The sequence below is a fragment of the Rhipicephalus sanguineus genome, chromosome 2, assembly GCF_013339695.2.
Source record: "Rhipicephalus sanguineus isolate Rsan-2018 chromosome 2, BIME_Rsan_1.4, whole genome shotgun sequence".
Taxonomy (NCBI): Eukaryota; Metazoa; Arthropoda; class Arachnida; order Ixodida; family Ixodidae; genus Rhipicephalus; species Rhipicephalus sanguineus.
In genome coordinates this window covers 97,575,973-97,595,028 of record NC_051177.1, presented here as the reverse complement: position 1 = coordinate 97,595,028, position 19,056 = coordinate 97,575,973, and the positions used below count along the sequence as shown (strand labels likewise).

Here is a 19,056-nt window from a genome sequence, read left to right as displayed (position 1 = left end):
GCCGTGACAACAATGTACGAGAAGAAGAACGCAAGCTGAAAGTTTTGCGTCTTACCTGCGTACATGTCGGTCTCTCCATCTTAAAAACAAAAAGAAAGAAAAGCAAGACACGTGACAACCGAATGACAAACATTGTGCTGCGGGCCTCTACTTAAAGGGACACTAAAGTGAAACAATGAATTGGGTTAGATTGATAAATTGTAGTCTGAGAACTCCACTGTCGTTAATTTTACCATCACAGGCTTATTAATAGATGATAAAATCAAGTTCAAAGTTTAATTTTTATATTTCGCGCAGGAATCTTTGCGCGTGACGTCACGGATTTCAAAGTGTATTTATCGTATCTGGCGCCATTGGCTCAACAAAATTTCCTCCAACTTGCTATGTTAAGTCTATGGCCCCATCAGAGGGGACCATAAATTTTTACCGATTAGGAACTACGTAGGCCCTAGTAGGCGCCGTCAAAATCTGTGACGTCATGGAGACTGATGCGGAAACTTCAATGGTGGCGTCGCCCACCCACATTTTATTTTTGCGCGTTTTCTCGCTTACTAACCGTCTTATCGCAGCAAGCGTAGGTGTTTTTGGTGTCGTCGAAAGAGCAGTTTACTAATACGAGAAAACTCGTTTTTCATCTTTAGTGTCCCTTTTACAGGCGGCCCGGTGCTCTCATTCAACGTTAGCCACAACAGAAACACTTGATACACTTCATATAGACTTTGTAATACGTACAATGGTGCTCCAGCACCGTCCCGCGTATGTTATCGTCGTGAAGAGACACAGAGACACAGCTTTCGCGTTTTACACAGGAAGTGCATGTCATGCAGGCAGCGGTGAGGGTGGTAAATAAAATCTCATCTCGCGAGAGTTGCGGCAGTGCAGAAAGAAGCTTGGTGAAGCGGAAAGCACAACTGCTGAACCCATAGAAGCATTCGTAAAAATAAATGTGTGCAGCTATGTAGGTGCACACGTTGCCTCTGCGACGTGGGTACTTCGCCACTTCGCAAAATGATCACGAATTAAGGCATACTGGGTACTTCGCTACCATATACTCGCACTAGGCGCTCTGAAAGAGTTACAGCGGTTTCTCCGCAAGGCCGCTCATCCAGTTTAAGCTGGCACTGTGCTGCGTGCTCCGCGCAGACCTGGGGATTTTTAACAAGCCATTTAATAAATGAAATTCCAGGTTTTTTGCGGACAAAACTCGCAATATGACTGTGCAGTACGCCGTACAGGTAACTCCTTATTGATGTTGATCACTTGATGTTTTTTTTTTACGCGCACCTAATTTAGGTGCACGGGCAATTTCGCATTTCGCCCCCATCTAAATGTGGCCGACGTGGCTGGGAATCGAACTCAAGCCCTAATCCGCCTCTTACCAAAGCTGCTATGTAACCGTGGCGCATTACCAGCTATTTGAAAGCTAGGGTTAAAATAATGGCACACTCTTTTCTTTCTCTTTTCCCTTGTTTACTGGTTTTAACATGGCGAACAGAGCAGATAACGAAAAGCGACATTGCACCTTAGCCACGTGAAATTACTTGGGAACCATCGTAAACGGTGTAGGGACATATTTCTAGGTTTATAAACCCGCTTTTAGACTGACGGGACTAGCTTTGAAACCTTCTTCCCATAAATAAGCCAGACTCGCGAGGAACGGAGCCAAACGCAAGTTATGCTCAAAGTTATCTGTAATTCATGGCAGCTGTCTCAAAACAATGGTTGCTGCATGTTTGTAACGCTTATACGACTCCGTGTTTTTCCTAAGCGATCTCGTTACCTGAGCGAATCGTTCCTAATGGAATCGAACATCGCCTAGCGGCCAATTTTTATAGCGTGCAAACAGAACAAAAAAGGAAAATAGTATGAAAGTGATAAAGGAAACTAACTGTTGCGAGAGATTACAACGGAAACATCCTGAAAACATCAAGTCGATGTGCCTTGGAGTGAGTCATTAAAGTGCGACTGAGATCGGACAAAACAAATTTGCCCGTGTGCCCATAGACTGAGTTGTATATTATCGAAATGCGACGCTACAAGCGATGGTGCAGGTGCGGCACTAGGACTAGGACAAAATGCGTCTAAGTGGGAAACATATATAGCAAAAGCAGAGATGCAGTGCTCTACAGCTGGGATTCTACGTGGGTGGAGTAATCAAAGAGCGTACCTTGATCTAAACTGAACGCCCCTGTGGGAAGCGGTTGCATCCAGAGCCTTGCATAAGCTGTATAGTCTTCACTCTGCTGAAGCAAAGGAGACACCAGAGAGCTACGATTTACCATTCTGTCCTCGTCTATAGTGCCGCACAGCTGCGGTGATCTTGATCTAAGCGGCGCTTAAGATGTGCTTTACTCTCGTAGGGCAGTGACCGAACGGTTACATCAATCCCCTAATGGTAAACCAAAACATTACAGTCGTTAAGACGTTAAGCTTTCATTTCAATAACAACCGCTTTCTTCCGAGCCTGACATGTTTGCAATATTCGAAAGAAGTTGCTGCACAAGTTAGACCATCTTTACTCAGACCGAGCTGTAATATCAACACCTTCGCGTCGTCTCGTTCCAGTTATTTTGCCATTTTATAAAGGGAGTTCTACTTTACATATATATAGTCAAACTGGTCACTTTAAACCAAACTTTTAAGGCTCTCTTCTTTATGACATTTATGGAGCAATGGCTAGAGATGCAGCTTTATATTCCTGAAATCTTTTGAGCAGTTTATTAGTGTCGCATCCGCAGGGCTCCTTAATTACGATTACGTCAGAGCGAGTCGGCTCATTGGTAGAGGACAGAAATGTGCAAACTTGTATTCACGATCGTTTAGTATTCGGTATTCTACACAGATCCTTATTTTTAATATATGCCGCTGTTGTCCCCCGCAGGCTTGTTCTCTTAATAGGCACGTCGAAATAGTTCTTTTAGCTGCAAATCAGTTCTGTGGAATCCCGCAAGGTGGCGGAAGGGTTAAGAAAGGGAAAATAGACAACCACCCGTTTGCAGCACGAAGCCACAAGTAAATCCATACGGATTTCATGTTGGTCCCGGGTTCGATCCCCGGGCCAGGATGAATTTTTCGGCAACTAAGAGGCTTTATTTATGAGAAATCCGTATGGATTTCCTGGTGGCTTCGTGCTACAAACGGGTGGTTGTCTATTTTCCCTTTCTTAGTGCTTTTAGCTGTACTTGAGAAGTTGCCGAAGCATCAAGAGCTCGTTCAATGCTACAATGTCACATATATTTTGAGGAGACACGGTGTTGAAGAAAAGCGAGACATTCATGACTATTACGTCACAGAGAGACGCCCGTTATGAACGAGCTCTTAGGGACACGACGCTATTTTAGCACCATTTCGTTTATTTCCAAAAAGAAGCCCACATTATCTGCAAGGATGCGTGACCTATGTTCATTGGATACCCGCTTATACTCTGAAACACCGACAGGGCGAGACAATCTCAAGTTTGCTGGTTACATTGCAGTCACGAAAAAAAAATGGGACGACGTTCAAGAAAATTTAACATCCAATGCAATAAAAATTATTAACCAGAACACCGAAAAAGTAGACATAGCGAAGAACTGAAAAAAAAAACAAGAATAAACATAAAGGTAACGATCTCTCAAATTATTCACAAGTTGAGCGTCAGATGCACACTAGATGCACACTAGATGCACGTGAGATGTCTAGATAATGGCACATGATGAAGATGAGCTTTAAGCGACCGCGAAAACTTACTTTGAATTAGTTTCAAGGAAAGGGAATGCGCATATTTTATTAAAACGTATACGTTTGTTACAAGCGTTAAGAGTTGCAAATGTACGCGAATGCAGTTGCCGGTATGACGCCGATTCCGCGGGAATACGCCCGTCAAAGTCTGTAAGCTTCTGTGGGAAGCCACAAACCCTAGCCCCACGTTTCCTGCGTGTTTCCTCTCTAGTAATCGTAGCAGAAGTGTAAGGTTAGCAGTAGCCAAATACGGCAAATATATTCGATTGACGCCGAATATGTTCAAAATTGAAGATCTAAAACGATCATTTTCAACGTAGTCACACCAGCAATTGCTCTCGCCATAAAACGATATATCACTAACACACGGAAGATAATCAGCCTCTCGTGTGAATTCAGACATCTCGACAGAAGTGTCCAATGCGAAACTATAACGTTGGTATTGTAATGGAAGGCATGCACATAGACACTCTTCATCTCTCGCATAAAAGGCACAACATTGGCTTGTAACTGTAGGTATACTCAGAGAAATGCAGTCGACAGCGACAATTTCATTGAGCGTACGCTTCAATAAGAACAGCATTTATATCATGAAAATATCGTCACAATTAGCATGTGAACGGAAGGACGAAGTGGCCTTTGTAATGCTATATGTACCCTGGTTGATACCAGGATTAATCTTAATAATTAATTACATCTCCTAACGTTCAAACCGCGCGCGCCATAAGTTGTCATGAATGGCTCCCTCGCTGCTGCAAGCGACACGACTCGCGTCTTTACGGCGTGTGGTGTTCTTCTCATTATAATATACGTATTCACAATGCGTTGTTTAGATACGTGACACCACTAAAGTTAATACGAAGACTTGGAAACATTTTCGTCGCATCGGTATCCTGTGTCATTTTCTTTCTTTTAACCAATAATATGCTTGCTCCCTACACGCCTTTGACATAATAAAATTTCTTTGTATATTGCAACACAGCACCGTAAAAATGATTTCTCTTCTTAGTGTAGGCAATAAACCTACCGCCTACTACAGCATTTCGCGTTCATAAAAGTTGTTCGCACTAATAATACGCGAAACATCGCTAATATCAACCGTAGGAATATCTGTGCATCAGAGAGCGGTCACTTATATAACAATTTACAAACCGTGAACACCGCGGTATTCAACATTCGCTGCATTGCCCAGCACCCGATGCAAAGTACAATGAATGTAAAAACATCAACCTCAAAACATGTCCCTAGCGCTTCAATATTGAAAATTCATGTACACTGTCCTCCTTTATGAAAGGGAACACGCGAGCGCGCGGCCTGAGCTCTGCTGCGGCTGCCTACAGTGCCATCAACCGACAGCGAAAGAAAGCGCACCCGCTTTTGTCGTCATCTATTGGCAAATAAAATAACGAGTCATGGCCGGTGAACAAGCGCTGCTAGATTACGCTCCTGCTTCGGTCGCGCAGCGGGCGATGCCGCCAAAAGCGGACGTGATTTCTTCAGCTCTCGGTTGATGGTGCTGTACGCAGCTGCCGCAGCGCGCAGGCCGCGCGCTCGCGTGTTCCCTTTTATAAAGGACGACAGTGTACAAACAAATCTTGCAAGAGGCCTCACGTTAATTATTTCGTGCGCAACGTTAACACGGTACCGCTTTTCCCTTTACAGCCGCTAGAACAAAATACTCCTCGAAAACGCAGTTTAACTGAGCATGCATGTGAGGCGAAGTAGAGATGCTTTGTTTGCGCCCATCACGTTTTTACCCAGACAACGAATCAATCGAGAGCTCATGAACCAAATTATATTTACTCCTATTCCCTCTCGTCGGTACCAAACATTAAACGAACATTCAAAATTTAACATAGTTGGCAGTTCTGTGACTTTAAATGCTTGTAGATACTTTCCCTTAATCAGGTTTAGGGAACATTGAGAATTACCCTATGTTGTCAAGCCCACGAAGTGTGGTGAGCTTGACAGCGTTTTCTTTTTTTTTCTTTCTGGCAACCATTCGTGTAGTATTGAATTGAAAGCAGTTGTCCACACCGTGAGCCAATCACTCGACAAATGTGGCCACCGGATGCGAAGAAGTGGGCACACGTGAGCCGTTACATCAAGCTGGTCGCATCAGCCCCCCCCCCCCCGCCCCCCCCCAAAAACAAGAAAGTATCGTAAACCGTCTTTCTGCCACCAATACATAAATAATCAGTGGAGTGTTGTGAACTACGTCATTCAGTCATATTGAGGTTGCTTTCATATCAAGTTTTTTTTTTCCCGAGTTCAGAAAAAAATGGGGACGATTTAGAGTACCAGCTACTCTGCTATAGAACAGCTGTATGCCAGTCTTTCAACGATGTGACAATGACGTTTGCAGAATGACACGACATTACCCAACTGCCTTGCATGTGTATAAAAAAAGTGAGAGATTTAGAATATTACGTACTGTACTATAAGAGGGCGCGTTGCCTAAATCGTATGAGCTCTACTCACATTCAGCTCAAGTGCACGAAAAAGTATGAAACTCGAAGTACGTGAATGACCTTGTACGTTGCTCCAAATATTCAAAACAGTTAAGTGCTTCGCCACGTGAATAGCACGATTCCATGAACTGCTCATGAGAACGTTCGCGGGAACAAAAGTCTCTGTCAATTCATTATTAGTAAGGTTGGTGGGTGTCATTTTTTTCTCACATTAAACACGTTTAGCACTAACACTGCGCACTCTGATGACAAGTTAGTTAACGACGCCTGGATGTCAAGCATAATTAGCATTAGGCGCGTACAAGGATAACGTACGTGCCGCCCCATGTACTAGTTACAGAGTTAATGCGGATGAAACGACGACCTCGCCCGGTCACGACACACGTTACAACCAACCAGTTCTATCATAAAGAAACATATCGGAGAACTGATTCTCAGATTTTTGTTAGCGCGCGACATAAAAAAAAGAAAAAAAAGAGAAAGACGTTCATTTACTAAGCGACCGTGACAAATGCGCCCTATCTCTCACACACTGTACACAATTCCTTTTCTTCCACATACTTATCGTACAAAAGAGCACGCGCGCGCACGCACACACACACACACGCACACACACACAGTCGTGCAACAACGCCACGTTTCAACAGCAATAAAAATAAAGAAGAACACAAGCTCTCGAGTCGGGGCTTGCGTGTACACGCGTTAGCAGCACACCCACGGATATATGTCCTTCGGTTACGTCCTGGTGCAGAGCAGTTCGGGTACCTGTTTGGGCCTGAGCGGCACGTCGTACAGGTGCGTCCGGTTGCCGCTGTAACGCGTCCGCTGCAGCGTGCCGCCGCCGCCGCCGAAGTCGCCGCCTGACGCCAGCCGACGTCCAGGTGACGCGCATGACGACATCTCTCCGGCGACCAACGCCGACGACGCTGCGGCCGAGACCTGCGTGGTAGCGTACGGCGACGGGTAGTAGAGGGGCTCGCGCTGCGTGGCGCCTTCGTCACCGGAGGAGTCGCAGAAGTGCTGCTTGTCCTTGGTGTAGGCCGACATGGACATGCTGTCCGTCTTGCGCACAGACTCACTCGAATCTGCGAGCGCGAGGGTAAAGGAGCAAGTAATTGTGGGAAGAGCAAAACAGCGTGGTAATCGCATTGTTTCACGGTTTCGCTCGGCGAAACCTAAAAAAAAATATCAGAAAAAAATTCACAGCATATCCACGGGTGAATGATGAAGAGCTTGGGCGAAGCTCCTGAAGCAATCATGGTTACACCGTGAAATCTTCAGTGGTTTCACCCAGCAGTAATCAAAGCGATAGCCCAGTACATCATCAAAGACGTGACAAACACTGTATATATGTATACAAGAAATTTTATTAATCGTAAGTGGTAGCTAGACGTGGCTTCCGTTCCCCCTTCATTATAACGGCTTTATGGTCGGTGAAGTGGTGGATCGGTGATGGATCGTAGTGGGATGTTTGCAAAGACGAAGTAGTGGGCAGTTTGCAAAGGATCGGTGATGGGCCGTAGTATACTGCCGGTTACGCCTTACGCCGGACGCGTGACAAGGTTAGACTAAGAGGAGCTTCGCCCCTAAAACGATTGCGAATGCAGGGCAGGAGAGAGGAAGTGCAAGTGATGATGATAATGTGGAGCAGGGAGAGACGAACTAACTGTACCACGAGTGGCTTTGTTGACAGCAGCAGTAATCAAGTGGTTAGATGGAAGCAAGTACCAACAACGTGGGAGGTACTTGTTCCGATTCCCAGTGCCGCCCACCGAGCGGTTTTGCTAATGGGCCACGGCTCAATGGTGTGGGTACTTATGAGATGTTTACACGTATAAATCACGAAGCGGTGACGTTTTACCGCATTGTGAGACGGCCATTGTTAGCGGGACCCGAAAAAGTTTGACCAATCGTGAAGGGCGGATGGCATCAAAGGCACAGAATCGGAAATAATTTATTCTGTTTTGCTCTACGTGATCGTGCATAAGCAGTCTGTGCACGCCATTTTATGAGAGGGCATTCTCGTGGTTTTCTTTACATCGCGTAACATACGAGCGCAGTGGGCATGGCCTGCAAGATTTCGACCAATCAAGAAGGCTATTGGACGACTGGGAATAGAAAAAAAAAACGGAACAGTTTTACGTTATACAGGCTCTGCTCACGTTTCTAGCATTGCTGTCTGGATACTCACATATGTGCTGCGTGTGGCACGTGTCGTAGACGTTCTCGCGCCTGCGCAGCACGAGCACGACGCCCACGACAAGGCAGATGACGAGCACCACGACCACGGCGCACGCCACGGGCACCAGCACAGCTGGGTCGCGAAACAGCGACCCACCGCTTTCCTGGGACTGAGCTGCCAGAGGCGCCACCGTCGCTGCAACGGACCACGACGAGGACATAAAAGAGAGTGACCATCTTTACTAACCATCTCCATTTATTCCCGTTTCTCTTCCCGCACAGTGCGGTTGAGGTGCCCTCCCCGACGAGACACAATTACTACGCTGCGCTATTTTCTCTTCCTCACTCTTTCCCTATCACACGAATCTCATTCTCTCTCTCTTTCCATCAGCAGCAGCACGTTTACGCTTCTGCTTCGCAACGCGCTCAACGTCATATGGCGCCAAACGGACTGTTTCGAGAAACCAGATCGACATAAAGGTACATTGCTTCCATTTACGCTTACCGTGACGGGGTCTCCTACGCAGCTATAGCATAGCTAACAAGTCCTGTGAATTGGATGAGTATGTAATTCACCGCTAAACGACCACTGCGCGGAAGGCTGGAGCTCCAAAAGAAACGCAAACACGGCGCTGACTTCCAACATTTTTTTTTTTTTGAGCATGTTGGAAGTAAGCGCCCCTATATGTTTCATATATGTCGCACATATGTTTGTCGCTGCGTCGTTAGTGCGGCAAAAGTACGAATGCGTTGCATTTTCGTATGAATTTCCCAGTTGACCTGTTCATGTTTCATTTTCGGGATAAGCGGTAAGAAATGTAACAACGGTGCATCATTTGTTACATCATAAGGTTGTTCTCGTCACAGCTTTCATGAAAACATTTTTGTCGAAGCGTACATAAAGTTGTCATAAAAATTCTTCTGTATAAAGTTCATATTGTGTTTTTACGTCCTTCAGTAGATTTTAGCTTCAGATGAAATCGGGAGTAATGTACGACATCTGTCAGTGGTTAGCTGCATCCAGATACATCTGTTGACTGAATACTGTTGACCGCTTCCTGTGAACCACTGTCTTGTTTGTATACAGTCGTCCTATTTATTAGCATTTTGTTAAAATATGTTTTTAGGATTGTTTTATTGCGACGTGAACTCCTGCAAGCGAACTGTCCATTACCATGTTATTCTTTTTTAATTGTTTCAGTTTGCCGTATGTTTTTTTCTTTACTTCTCCATTTTTGTTTTTCGGTAACCGCTTCCTTTTTTTTTTTCGCGGCAGAACGTATAGAAATGGAGTAGCCTTAGGGATATAAACCTCAACCTCGTCACAGCAAGCTAATTAGAAGAGAAGAGAAGAGAACAGAACAGAACACAACACAACGGAACACAACACAACACAACACAACACAACACAACACAACACAACGGAACAGAACAGAACGGAACAGGACAGGGTTATATAGTGCTCGTGTTTTGTTTTAGCCAACACGCGGGCTCATGCATCGCCTGGTGATAGGCTAGTGACTCACCTCCACTGAGTGTGAGCGTGGCGATGCGGTATTCGACTTCGTTCGCATCGGCATCGTTGTATGCGGACACCATGATGTCGTACCACGTGCCCGGCGCCAAGTCGGTCAGAGTGACGGGCGACTGGGCCATCTGAATGTTGTTGGAGAGAAGGATCCAGTCCTGCTGCATGTGAGGCTTGTACTGCAGTACGAAGGAAGTGATGGGACAGCCGCCGTCGCTCCAGCCGTCCAGGTTCACGGAGATGCACGTCGAATTGGCGGTAACGACATTCTGCATCTTGTCCTGTGGAGGGATCGGTCCTGAGGACAGAGTAGGAAGACGAAGAAAGGTTCTGGTTAATTGGAAGCCCTAATTCTGCTGTTGTTATTTTGTTATCACACGAATGGGCGGTGCTTAAGAGCCGCTCATTCATGTAGTGCCCTTAAGGAAAATCCGCAAACAAGTTTAAACTGCGCGAAGAAGACAACACGTAGGAACATAAAAACACGCAGACGCACGGCTGCATGCGCTTCGTGTGTGTGCGTGTTGCTATGTTCTTTCGTGTTGTCTTTTACGCGAAGTTGAAACTTGTTTTCTAAATCTATGAACCAACTAGCCCATCAATGTTCCATGAAGCCATAGCGCAGAAAAGAGAGGGATCAAAAGGAGGACAGGACGTGCGCACGTCCTGTCCTCTTCCTGGTCCCTGTCTTCTCTGCGCTATGGCTTCATAGAACGTAACAAACCAACTAGCCCAACAGTCTGTTCTCTTAGCCCATAAACATGCTACACTTAAGGAAAATCAGTTTTGCGAATATTGACCGATACCAAGTAGAGCGGTTGTGCCGCTCGGTATATCACCTCTTCCTGTTGTCTCGGCGCTGACAGTTTCGCTGGGTGCTCCTCTACCAGCCGAATTGAAGGCGGTGATGGTAATCTGGTAGTGGTGGCCGCAGACCAGGTTTGTCAGCAGGTGCTTGTTCAGTTTGGAGTTAACCTGCGTCTCTTGCCACTCTCCGTACTCGCTCTTGTAATGCACCACGTACCCTGAAACACACGGCGCGAATACAGTGCGAACGTTGGTGCACATAATTATGCGAAGCAGAAGAGCTGTGAATAGGAACCCTTTACACATTGCGTCTCGTCACTACTGGTGGACGTGTAGCAACCGTGGAGCCTATAGCCTCAATGACAACTAAGTCTTGATTACTTAAAGGAATTCCAAACGTGGACCCTCGTTAACAAATCCAGGCCTTAAGTCTGGCTCCATCGAAGGGGCGTCTCTAGTGATTCGAGCAGTGGTGGAAAGAGAAATGATGAGGGAGAGAGAAAAAGAGACTGATAGCTTTTATGACACATCGTTTCATGCAAACGGGCAAAATAATTTTGAATGGTGTTTTCTTGTTTTTTTTTTGCTCACTTTCTAACGCTGACCTGAAACGTGCGATCCCCACGATGTGTCAATGTGCGGACGGTATCCGACGTAAAACAGTTCAAAGTCAAACGAACCGTCGAACCCATATAATATATTTCGCGAAACCACTATTTTATAGTAACCGTGGCATAACGTTTTTCAACAGTCTCGACGGACATAGTGCTCATGGCGGTTTGCACAGGGAATTGAAATTTACATTCTGCCAACACATACCCATACGTTCTAGCGAGATGCGTATCATATTCCTTGTAACAAAACTGGTGGGGGGGTCTGAGACCCTCCGAGACCCTCCGAGACCCTCCGACACCCCCTGACTTTGAGCACTGAACCAACATGGCAGCGCCCATGCAGACGCGATCGCCCGCTTCGGTCCGAACTCGCGCTTGATACTTGTTCACTGTCCTGACAGCAATAAATAAACGGTGCAGTCTGCTATCGCTTTGTGCCATCTCACGCTGAGGACAAAGTATCAGGCGCGTTGTGTCCTTATTATTGATATTAGCTGTTTGTTCAGCCATGCCTGCTAAGCCTTGTCGCCGAGAATTTGAGTATGAATCTTGGAAACAGTGCAAATAGACACGAATACGTTGCTGTCGAAGCACCGGGACGTAGATACAACGCAGACGCAAGCGTCGGTTTAGAACTTACGGGCCGCACAGCTCTCGACGGCGACTTCTTAATTTCGAGGCGCAAGGAACCAATGTCGACTAAAGTCGCGTCGACGTGTGCTGCCATGTTATTCTTTTTTTTTTTTTTTCCGGCGCTACCGCTGTTGCCAAACGATAATAGCGTTGGTGCTACCACTTGTTCGTTTTACTCGCCCAACGCATGTTTTTTTTTCTTCTTTTTTTTTTTTTGCGGCGCTGCCGTTGCTGCCCAAGCTAAGAGCGTTGGTTGCTCCAGTGTGCTCGCTCTATTCGCACAATGCGTTACGGCTACGAGGACGCCGAGCAGACGACGCGACGTGGATGAATACATCGTGAGGTGTGCTCGCTCTTCCTATTGGCTGAGCAGCCCCGTAGCTTACACAGTACTGCAACCAGTTTGTGAGATGGAGTACAAAAAGATGAAAAGCAACGAAAGACGCAAAAACTACGAGGAAGGCACCGCGACAAATCAAATAAGGATCGGCGTAAATCATACAGGTTAAAGGAATACATCTTCACCGTCAGTCTAAGAGGGAAGTAAAGTTACATAACGTGCCGGCGCTAACCTGTAATAGGCGTTTCGGTAGCTTCGGTGAATTTCCATTCCAGTTCTAACGTGGAGGAGGACTTCGAAGTGACGAACAGCTGAGGCGCCGGCGGAGGGTCTGCGAACACATAGATAAGAAGCGAGAAGACGCAAATTTCTCACCGTAATGACTGTAACGAAATAGTTTGAATGAGGAAATGTGAAAATCGTGATAACACTGCACGTGCGCACGTGCGTCAGCATGAGCTTTAATTTGCGATTTATATTATATTTACGAACATTCTTACCCTTTGTGCAATAGCGACATGGGATTCGCGTATGTTTTCGTGACGAGTGTAATAAGTTGTCGAATAATAATGTTCAAAAAAATAAACATGCGCTAGAAAGATTGAAAAAAACATCTCCATTTTGCGCAAATTGAAGCGTGCACTGACTCCTTTTGGGGTCATAATTACAATGCCACTGAACTTTCGATGCACGCAGCGTATAGGAGCTGCGCCACAGTCAATAAAAAAAAAAAAGAAAAAGAAAGGAAAAAAAAAAGAGAGAGATAGATGAATTTACACCACCACTTCAGTATGCAGAGTAATGACAACAAGATTTCGCATATTTATTTATTCATTTTTATTTTAGTTGAAAGACCACTGCTATCTCACGAAGTGTGGTCTTGAGTTATTAATACATAATGACCACCTCTGTAAATCTGTCAATAGCGCGAAGCAAAAGACACTTAACGGAACCACAATATGCCGGCGTGACGAACGATACCTGCACGTAAAATAAGGTGCTATAAGCGTCGTATAAAGAAGTGGTGAAGCGAATTGCCAAATACAGATAACGCAACATTTTTATTTGTTCATTACTCGATCTACTCCCATTTTCTCAATTTCCTCCTGCTTTTTGTCGCGCTTACTACATTGCCTGTTATCGTGCTGGATATTGTGGTTAAATTAAAATAAATCGAAGGCCTGGTTTCTCCGCGAAGTTCCGTAAGACACTCGCAGTGGAGATGAGTATGGTTTCACCATAAGTACGAACCACTCGGAGGCATGTCGAGAAATGACTTTTTGCAGCTTAAAGACTCCCCGTCGAAAGCAGCATACAGTAGCCAGCACCATCTATTTCTTTCGCTTCGTCACTGGCTCACAACTACAATCCGAACCTCGCCGAAGCGCGGCCCCGTGTATGAGGAGTGGGCGCTGTCTCGCGATGACGAGGGACGAAGGATTAACTGACTCATTTTACTTCGAGGCACGGCATGGTTTGTTATTTTAAGCTGTGAACGGAAAACCTACAGGATCAACCGCAACAGCAGCACAGATAGACGCTCACTGTAAAAAGAAAAAAGAAAAAAAAAAGAAAAAAAAAACATTCTTAAGTGTAAGTAATCCAAGCGCAAGCTCGAATGGTAGTAGGACATCATAACAAACATCTATATACATACAGAAAAAAAGCAAGACCAAGCTTAAATGAGGTCTCTCTGTGAGGCCTACGTCCTTGTCTGTGATTCACAGGATATTGATTCACGGTAGAGGGAGACCTAAACACATCACCAAGACATCTTCTGTAAAGAGGCCTAAAACACACATGCTCTATTGACCTTGCGCATTCGAAATGCCCTAAGTGCATCTGATCCCGTAGGTGCGCTTGTCTGCGTCGATATATACTTGCTCACTCACCGAATTCGAGGGTCTGAACTGTGGCCTCTTCGGACAACGGGCCCGCCCCTTTGTTGTTGAAGGCCTGCACCACCACGGCGTACTGGGTGTGCCTCCGTAGACCGCGAATCTCGTACTCTTGCTCCTTCTTCTCGGCGCCCGCGCCGTGTTCGCTGTCGTCGAGCTTGATCGTTTGGAACTGAAACGTTTCCCTGGTGTTTATCGGCCTGTAGCCCACGTGAAACCCCTTCAGCTTTCCGTGGTAGGTCGCCTGCAGCGGCGGCTGAAAGCGGTGAAGTGAAAGGATAGAAATATCATTACTCCTTGGATTGGACCAGGAGTCTCAAACACGCGGCCCGCGGCTTCGCAAGGAATAAAGTTTTGTGGCTTGTGGCTAAACAGAACCTAAGAGGCCGTATTCACAAAACTTCTCTTTAGGAAGGGCGTATTCCCATTGGTCAGCCGGCTTCACTAATGATATGTCCCGCGTCGTGATTGGATGAAATATTCTCTTATGAAAATTTTTAGCGTAAGATGTTTTTAGGAATACGGGCCCAGATTATTTTCTCGCATATTGCGATTAATAACGCTATGTTCGTGCACGCTACACAGACGGGACTGGTCTCAAGCGTTTCTTTTTTTTTCTTTTTTTCGTGGAGACACCCAATGCGGTCACTATGATTTGAAACATCACCGTGGAAGAAAAGCTATGCTTAAGCTTCAGAAGATTTTAATCATTGGGGAGACCACTATCGATGTGTTTCTCGAAATTTAACGACAGAAATGACCATTCAAAAATGACCCATGTATGAGTCATGAGAAAGCCGTTCTTTCAAATGGCAACGTTAGTTGACATTTTGTTCAATATCACTACTTCCTCCCCCCCCCCCCTTCCGCTTCAAACATCTTCACTATCCCGGCCCTAGCGGGACTAAATTTTATGTCTGTGACCCGCTAGCTGAGCTGAGTTTGATACTCCTGAATTAGGCGATGCGTGATTCTCAACAACCCTTCCTATTGGCCACGAGGACGGCGAAGACAATTTCGTACCAATAACGAGGGACACGTTGCTTGACAGGCGCTTAGACACGCAGCCGGCATCCATAATTAAACGACAGAAATGCACAAGTGATCGAACTGCATGACTGCTTGTTGGGCTAGTCGGTCTGGCATTAATACTACGAGTAACTAGCGCAAACATTACCCGTACACAAGAAAGAACCGCACCATATTTCCCTCCCTCATCTCGCATGCTGTTGTCGTTTGAACATGGATTAAAATTAAGCGAATTGAACACACTGAGTGGACTATTTAGATCCATTACAAGTGACCAGCACAAAAAATTACACATACTCAAGAAAGAACCAAATCACACAATGATCTTGTCTGCTTCTTATCCTAGTCTGGTGTGGTTCTTTCCTGCGTAGTTGCAATTTTTGCGCTAGTCACCTATAATGATAGAAATAGTTCACCCAGTGTGTTCAATTCAATCAATTTTAATCCATGTTCAAATCACAACAGCATGAAAGGAAAGTAACACTGCGCTATCTTATGGGCAGCCCGACAGGATGCCACACATCATACATGATGCAAAGAGAGAGAGATAAAGAGAGAGAGAGAGAGAGAGAAAGAGAGAGAAGTTAAAGGAGAGATGGAGGCTTGAAGTGATGAGAAGTATTCAAATTGGGAATGTCGGCGGAGCCAGCCTTTCTACAACGAGGCTCGTCTTTCGCGAAGGGTGAACACGAGTGCTCTTGAAACGTTGACTCGCGCGAAATTCCTTGTTTGGCGACTCTTCGTCATCACTCGTGCGTAGTGGGAACTTAAGCAAGATGCAATGATCGGACGGGGAGCAATGAAAGTGCAAACAGTAATAATATATATATATTTTTGCGGCTCACCTTCCACCGCACGTGGATAGTTTTTGAGCTTGTTGCTGTGACCCTGACTTCGTATGGCGATCCCGAAGGGGCTGAAAGCAAATAGACGCAGTGATTTTCTCATCCCTAAATCTGTTGTGAGAAAAAAAAAGAAGCCATGGCAGCTTAAGCAAATGAACGCACACAGACAGTATGCATATGAACAGTTTAAATATTTGGGTCGATGGTACTGTTTTACAATTGGTATGCACGATTTAATTCAACCCTTCAAGTAATCATCTTCAACCGTGCGTTCTTTCATCATATCCTCGACCTCCTTTCTGAGGCGTTCCGTATGCCGTTCCAATAGTTAACCATGTTTCCGTAAGATTTTTACGGAAATATATAGCAAGCTTATGGAAAATATAGGATTCCGTAAGGAAACACGTGGAATTATTGTTGTGTCGTACGGAACGTTTCAGTATGGTTCGTAAGCACACTGTACAGGCCCCTAGACTGGGGGAGGGGGTATAGCCCCCCTCCCCCTGGCTTTTCTCGAATCGTGAAGGCCTTCAGCAAGTACCCCCCCCCCCTCCCGCACCCCCCATTCCTCCGAAAAAAATTCCTGTCTACGGGTCTGACACTGTATTTTAAAGGCACTTGAACATCTGCGTCGCATCAGTACATGCATCGGTGCCGGCAAATTAGCAAGTGCGTAATGATGTATCGCAGCTGAATATGATACAGCACCGTATGTTCCGTAAAAGGTGCCAAGTTGAGTACCTTCTTCGTCGGTGGACACCCGCACTTCCTCGCTGGGACCGGATTTGCCGACGGCGTTCTCAGCCACGATTCGAAGAATGTAGGACGTCCCGGGAATGAGACCTGTTAGCGTAGCGCGGTTGCTAGGTGTCCCAGTGCGCATGCTCAGGGGCGCCGATGTCACCTTATCTACAAGGAACAGAGGAAAACAATTCGCTTGTGCACCACGAGCAAAGGGAAGCTCTTAACTCTAAATCGAGGCTTCGTTTCTACTTGGTCATTCCAGTGTTTATTAATGTAAGCTAGAGACTGTTCGTTTCTGGGCACTCCCATACACCTACTAAAGTTTTGTAAGATACCAAACCTTGCTACGTGCGTAAAAATACTGCAATGATTTTGATGAATCTTCTACTATTATCACATTCTAGGCCCGCTTTATTTTGTTATACGGTGTTTTTTATGTGGTCTTCTTAGCTCTTTCAGGGTGCTCTGGATTGACAAGTCTAATTTGCCATTGGTGTTTGTACTCATTCGAGAAGCCTTTTCTAAAGCCTCTTGCCAGTAAAATGAGCCTCCCGGACGCTTAAACATGCGCAATTTTACTTGCAAAGGGAAGTTGTACATATTGTTCGCATTTATGTTTAAATTGGCCCACTAATGTGTATGAGAACTTCCACATTTGATGTTTTCGTGTAAATACTTTTGTCTGATATTCCTTCTTCTTGTGTCTGGCTGTTACCAGTGGTCAACGAATCAGGAGCAACGTCCAAGTCGCACCGCCTCAAGAGATTTGTTTGACGTGCTGTAAATTATTCATTCGACGATTGTTAGCGTGACTGGTGTGTCGTGCACTAAAGGGCAATTGGCACGTTTGAATATTTCTCAAAGCGTCGGCATTTCCTCGTGGGCGGGATGCGCGGAGAAAATGCACGCTCCTATTTTCGTATTTCATTAGCTGATGGTGGTATTCGCAATAAAACCAAATAAATAGAGGCAACAGCGTCAGTACGTATGTTCGCCGTAGGAACTGAAATATTTTAAACATTTGTTTAACTGAAGCCCTTGTAAGATATATGCAACAAGCTAATCGAAGCTTAACAACTAAGCAGTAGTTCTCAGGCTGGCAACGTCAATCCATTAGAAAGTGCGCACCCATTCTAAAATACATGTTAAACCTAGTGCAATGCTTCCATAGCGCAAGTAAGGGATGCCATTTTGAGAATCTAAGGAACGCGTATGAAAATGTACAACATTGTGAGTTAAAACTGTACACAAGAAGCAACTGAAGGCGGTCGGTAACAAACTTTGAATGGCTGTAATGGGCCATGTACGTACCGGCTTCAGGCACGTAGAGGATTGTGTATCCCAAGATGGGGCTGTTGCCCGTGTGTGGCTGCGTCCAGTAGAGAGTTACCGATCGGCTCGTTACTTGGTCAATGTGAACGTCTCTCGGCGTCTCTGGCGCACCTGTTGGTTAAAAAGAAGGAGTTGCAGTTTTTAATCTGAGAAGTCATGGACAGCGGCAAGTAATATTTTTACGTAGTTTCTTATTTGCTTTTGTTAACTGAATAAAATGGCCACAGAAAGCTTCGTCAACCGATGAGTATACAAAGGAGAAATATAGGAGTATATAGAGAAATGCAATAGAGTAGCTTTCTTTTAAAACACATGACTCATTTTCTAGCTAGGCTGTATTAGTTATGTTATCTGACGCTGCTGTCGATATAGAAAGTTTTAGAGTGCGGTGCTTATATATACTCTCAGTGACGGCAGCGCTCGAACGAAGAGTCAGTGCAACCGACCGATGGTCGTACGCAACTGAACGCGCTTGAACGCGGTCGCGTCTCAGCAGATTCTAGAAAGAGAATTGCGAGGAGACATGCTTGAAACTATGGTGGCTAGTGCGTGCGGATACTTCACCTTGAACAATGAGCTGAATCGTGCGATCCTTCTTTCCGTAAGAGTTGGTGGCTTCGCAGGCAAACACCCCAGAGTCTTCTCGACTCACGGACGGAATGAAAACTTTGGACACTATTCCTTCAGCCGTGGTGTCCTCTTGAAGAACGAACCTGAAATCAATGGAGCGTGGCATGCTTAGTGATCTGCGCCAGAAAGTTAGCGCATAATCTGCACGCTCACGCATACACAAGGAAACACGGTACGCTTATAATTATGACACCGCTTCCGGTTACATCAGGTACTTGATACGTTACGTATCGGAACGTTGTAATTCATTTTCTGGCTAAAATATAAGTCACAATGCATCCTTC

The 19,056-nt window shown here is 45.5% G+C and overlaps 1 protein-coding gene across 1 annotated transcript in view; it reads right to left on the bottom strand.

The window, feature by feature from the left end:
* The window catches only part of LOC119381771 (Down syndrome cell adhesion molecule homolog), a 227,426-nt gene that overhangs the window by 8,212 nt on the left and 200,158 nt on the right, over positions 1-19,056 (bottom strand). The window contains exons 12-23 of the mRNA XM_037649536.1: positions 18,707-18,855; positions 18,122-18,253; positions 16,808-16,975; positions 16,067-16,137; positions 14,187-14,448; positions 12,527-12,625; positions 10,740-10,925; positions 9,899-10,198; positions 8,383-8,568; positions 6,957-7,276; positions 2,168-2,243; positions 56-79 (exon numbers count right to left, since the gene is read on the bottom strand). Of these exons, the coding sequence (XP_037505464.1) occupies positions 56-79; positions 2,168-2,243; positions 6,957-7,276; positions 8,383-8,568; positions 9,899-10,198; positions 10,740-10,925; positions 12,527-12,625; positions 14,187-14,448; positions 16,067-16,137; positions 16,808-16,975; positions 18,122-18,253; positions 18,707-18,855 (1,973 nt within the window). The remainder of the gene's footprint in view (positions 1-55; positions 80-2,167; positions 2,244-6,956; positions 7,277-8,382; positions 8,569-9,898; positions 10,199-10,739; positions 10,926-12,526; positions 12,626-14,186; positions 14,449-16,066; positions 16,138-16,807; positions 16,976-18,121; positions 18,254-18,706; positions 18,856-19,056) is intronic.